The 4714-nt window shown below is 43.2% G+C and overlaps 1 protein-coding gene across 1 annotated transcript; it reads left to right on the forward strand.

Moving 5' to 3' along the window:
• Positions 1-441: 441 nt before the first annotated feature.
• LOC132874607 (piggyBac transposable element-derived protein 4-like) lies at positions 442-2663 on the forward strand. Its single transcript, XM_060910919.1, has 2 exons — positions 442-1512; positions 1632-2663. The coding sequence occupies exons 1-2, from the start codon at positions 777-779 to the stop codon at positions 2597-2599; spliced, it is 1704 nt and encodes a 567-aa protein (XP_060766902.1). The 5' UTR covers positions 442-776; the 3' UTR covers positions 2600-2663.
• The last annotated feature ends 2051 nt before the right edge of the window (positions 2664-4714 follow it).

Raw genomic sequence — 4714 nt, forward strand, 5'->3', positions numbered from 1 at the left:
GTCTTCTGCTGCTGTAGCCCATCTGCCTCAAAGTTCGACGTACTGTGCGTTCAGAGATGCTCTTCTGCCTACCTTGGTTGTAACGGGTGGTTATTTGAGTCACTGTTGCCTTTCTATCAGCTCGAACCAGTCTGGCCATTCTCCTCTGACCTCTGGCATCAACAAGGCATTTCCGCCCACAGAACTGCCGCTCACTGGATATTTTTTCTTTTTCGGACCATTCTCTGTAAACCCTAGAGATGGTTGTGCGTGAAAATCCCAGTAGATCAACAGTTTCTAAAATACTCAGACCAGCCCTTCTGGCACCAACAACCATGCCACGTTCAAAGTCACTCAAATCACCTTTCTTCCCCATACTGATGCTCGGTTTGAACTGCAGGAGATTGTCTTGACCATGTCTACATGCCTAAATGCACTGAGTTGCCGCCATGTGATTGGCTGATTAGAAATTAAGTGTTAACGAGCAGTTGGACAGGTGTACCTAATAAAGTGGCCGGTGAGTGTATATAAAAGCAGTGTAAATGATAAATGAGGACAAAAAATAAAATCAAAGAAATAACAACAAGCACATACAGGAGGGCAATTACAAAAAATATATAAACTATTCCACCTATGCCCCCTAAGCCTGGACGTTCCCACAAAATGCGAGAATGTTCTAAAGCTGACTTTCCCGTGTACTGCACTGCCTGTGATCTGATACAATTGTATCAATATTGCTCCTGTGCTATAAAGGTGCTTCAGATGACACTACCCCAAACACTCTCTCTGCTGAAGCCATGAGTGCACGGTATAATGTTGAACAGACACTCGAGCTAATTTTTTCAGATGTCCAACAAGTTTCTGATTCAGAAGAGGAAGTGGAAGATGTCTCAGAAGAAGAAGATGGAGAGGAATACAACCCAGAGCATCATGAATCATCTTCAGAAGAAGAAGACATCCCTGAAGCGGAAAGGGAGATTTTCCTTTCAAAAAACAGCAATATAGCATGGTCCTCGGCAGCGTATGCCCCAGATGGCAAGGTGGCAGAGCAAAATATCATAAGGATGACCCCAGGACCCACAAGATATGCTGTTTCAAATACCCATGACCTTGTCTCAACGTTCCACTTGTTTATCACACCAGCAATTGAAAAAATTATCCTGGAGATGACAAATCTGGAGGGTTTTCGCAAATATGGAGACAGCTGGAAACGGATGGATGAGACTGACTTGCATGCCTACTTAGGGCTGCTAATCTTAGCAGGAGTATACAGGTCCCGCGGTGAGGCTGCAGCAAGTCTATGGGATGCAGAGAATGGAAGGCCAATTTTCCGTGCCACAATGCCACTCAAGCTCTTCTACACCTACTCAAGAATGCTACAATTTGATAACCATGAGTTAAGACCTGCAAGACGTGTGGCTGACAAACTTGCTGCAATAAGAGAGGTCTGGGACAAGTGGGTGGAGCGGCTTCCCTACCTCTACAACCCAGGGCCTGATGTAACAGTGGATGAGCAACTGGTTCCATTCAGAGGTAACTTTCATATTTGCTTTCATATTTGTAATAAAAAATGTGATTTTCACTATTGATTTCTATGACTGTTTTCTGTGACACTGATACTAATTACTGATGCTAATCTGTTTTGTTGAAAGGTCGTTGTCCCTTCCGGCAGTATATGCCCAGCAAGCCAGCAAGATATGGGATCAAGTTATGGGTGGCTTGTGATGCCAAATCGAGCTACGCTTGGAAGATGCAAGTCTACACTGGGAAGCCGACCAGTGGAGGCCCAGAGAAGAACCAGGGGATGCGAGTTGTCCTTGATATGACAGAGGGACTGAGGGGTCACAATGTCACATGTGACAATTTCTTTACCTCCTATGAACTCGGACAGCAGCTCCTGAAACGGAAGATCACCATGGTTGGCACAGTTCGGAAGAATAAGCCTGAGCTCCCGCCTGCACTGCTTGCATCAAAGGAGAGAGAGGTCTTCTCATCAAAGTTTGCCTTCACACCCACCACCACTCTAGTGTCCTACCTCCCAAAGAAAAACAAGAATGTCGTACTTCTGAGCACACTGCACAGAGATGCTTCCATTAGTGACCGTGCGGACAGGAAGCCAGCCATTATCCTCGACTACAACAGCAACAAAGGAGGTGTGGACAACTTAGATAAGGTGGTTGGAACATACAGCTGCAGAAGGATGACGGCCCGCTGGCCCCTGGTCATTTTCCATAACATCATTGATGTTTCCTCCTACAATGCCTTTGTGATATGGAGAGAGATCAACCCTAACTGGATGCCTCATAAGCAGAACAAGAGGAGGGTCTTTCTGGAGCAGTTAGGAAAGGCACTTGTAACTCCACTAATTGAAAGAAGGAAGCATGTCCCCCGTACAGACGCCTCCGCAGCAGTTGTGAAAGGTATTCAAACCTCCAGATTTCCTCATCCACCTGACGATCCAGCTACCACAGCCACTGCCCCAGCTGGAGCAAATAAGAGGAAGAGATGTCAGTTCTGCCCTCCAAAGAAGGACTGTAAAACACATACTGTGTGCTGCAGGTGTCAGAAATATATCTGCAAAAGCTATGCATTTGCATATTGCCCTACATGTGCTAAATAGTTGACTAAGTTGTGTTGTATGGTAATTTTTCTCAGATCTTTCACGAGCATAAAATAAATAAATAAAATAAAATAAAATGAATAACTGACCCATTGGGGTGAATAAAATGCATTCAAAAGGATTTTTTGTACATTTCTATTATTTCTAAGCTAGAGAAATGCTACACAAATATTAATTTCCACCTAGAGTAAAACAAAAATGTAATTGGCAGTGTCATAGCAATGAGTGGTGTCTTGAATAAATGCAGTCTTTCTGCCAAGTGAAGAGTGAAAACTCAGGTATTTACACAATTTGTGGTGAATGATAAGTTGTTTCATAAAGCAAAATAAGATTTAGTTTATAAAAATCACTTAATGTAGTTTATATCAGGAGTTTATTGAAGACGGGTCATTTTGACCCCGTGTCCTCCGGGTCAAAATGACCCGTCTTCAATAAACTCCTGATATAAGCTACATTAAGTGATTTTTATAAACTAAATCTTATTTTGTATTACCTGTTTTATTACCTTATTTTGGTTACCTGTATTAATGGCACCTGTTTGAACTCGTTATCAGTATAAAAGACACCTGTCCACAACCTCAAACAGTCACACTCCAAACTCCACTATGGCCAAGACCAAAGAGCTGTCAAAGGACACCAGAAACAAAATTGTAGACCTGCACCAGGCTGGGAAGACTGAATCTGCAATAGGTAAGCAGCTTGGTGTGAAGAAATCAACTGTGGGAGCAATTATTAGAAAATGGAAGACATACAAGACCACTGATAATCTCCCTCGATATGGGGCTCCATGCAAGATCTCACCCCGTGGGGTCAAAATGATCACAAGAACGGTGAGCAAAAATCCCAGAACCACACGGGGGGGCCTAGTGAATGACCTGCAGAGAGCTGGGACCAAAGTAACAAAGGCTACCATCAGTAACACACTACGCCACCAGGGACTTAAATCCTGCAGTGCCAGACGTGTCCCCCTGCTTAAGCCAGTACATGTCCAGGCCCATCTGAAGTTTGCTAGAGAGCATTTGGATGATCCAGAAGAGGATTGGAAGAATGTCATATGGTCAGATGAAACCAAAATACAACTTTTTGGTAAAAACTCAACTTGTCGTGTTTGGAGGAGAAAGAATGCTGAGTTGCATCCAGAGAACACCATACCTACTGTGAAGCATGGGGGTGGAAACATCATGCTTTGGGGCTGTTTTTCTGCAAAGGGACTAGGACGACTGATCCGTGTAAAGGAAAGAATGAATGGGGCCATGTATCGTGAGATTTTGAGTGAAAACCTCCTTCCATCAGCAAGGGCATTGAAGATGAAACGTGGCTGGGTCTTTCAGCATGACAATAATCCCAAACACACCGCCCGGGCAACGAAGGAGTGGCTTCGTAAGAAGCATTTCAAGGTCCTGGAGTGGCCTAGCCAGTCTCCAGATCTCATCCCCGTAGAAAATCTTTGGAGGGAGTTGAAAGTCCGTGTTGCCCAGCGACAGCCCCAAAACATCACTGCTCTAGAGGAGATCTGCATGGAGGAATGGGCCAAAATTACCAGCAACAGTGTGTGAAAACCTTGTGAAGACTTACAGAAAACGTTTGACCTCTGTCATTGCCAACAAAGGGTATATAACAAAGTATTGAGATGAACTTTTGTTATTGACCAAATACTTATTTTCCACCATAATTTGCAAATAAATTCTTTAAAAATCAGACAATGTGATTTTCTGGATTTTTTTTTTCTCATTCTGTCTCTCATAGCTGAGGTATACCTACGGTATGATGAAAATTACAGGCCTCTCTCATCTTTTTAAGTGGGAGAACTTGCATAATTGGTGACTGACTAAATACTTTTTTGCCCCACTGTAAGTGGCTCCTGGATTATTGTTATTTTTTTTTTGTCTGTTCCCAACATAACTCAAAAAGTAGCAAACAGATTTGGGTGAAATTTGGTGGACGGTTTTAATATTATCCTAGGTTCAAGTGCTTTCATTTTGATGTTGATAGTATGTGACTTGGCAGCGATATACACTCAACCGAGTGCCCGTCTAGTTTATGCTGTGCTGAGAACTGAGGAATAGCTTTAGGGCTTTGATCTCTGAATGCTGTAGGAAAAAAAAATACAGACTG

Source organism: Neoarius graeffei, chromosome 26 (genome assembly GCF_027579695.1).
Source record: "Neoarius graeffei isolate fNeoGra1 chromosome 26, fNeoGra1.pri, whole genome shotgun sequence".
Classification (NCBI taxonomy): Eukaryota; Metazoa; Chordata; class Actinopteri; order Siluriformes; family Ariidae; genus Neoarius; species Neoarius graeffei.

Bases quoted from the DNA above. Each gene is read 5' to 3' on its own strand.
- LOC132874607 (XM_060910919.1), top strand. From the start codon at position 777: ATGAGTGCACGGTATAATGTTGAACAGACACTCGAGCTAATTTTTTCA. The intron at 1,513-1,631 runs GTAACTTTCATA...TTTTGTTGAAAG, and splicing joins GCAACTGGTTCCATTCAGAG to GTCGTTGTCCCTTCCGGCAG.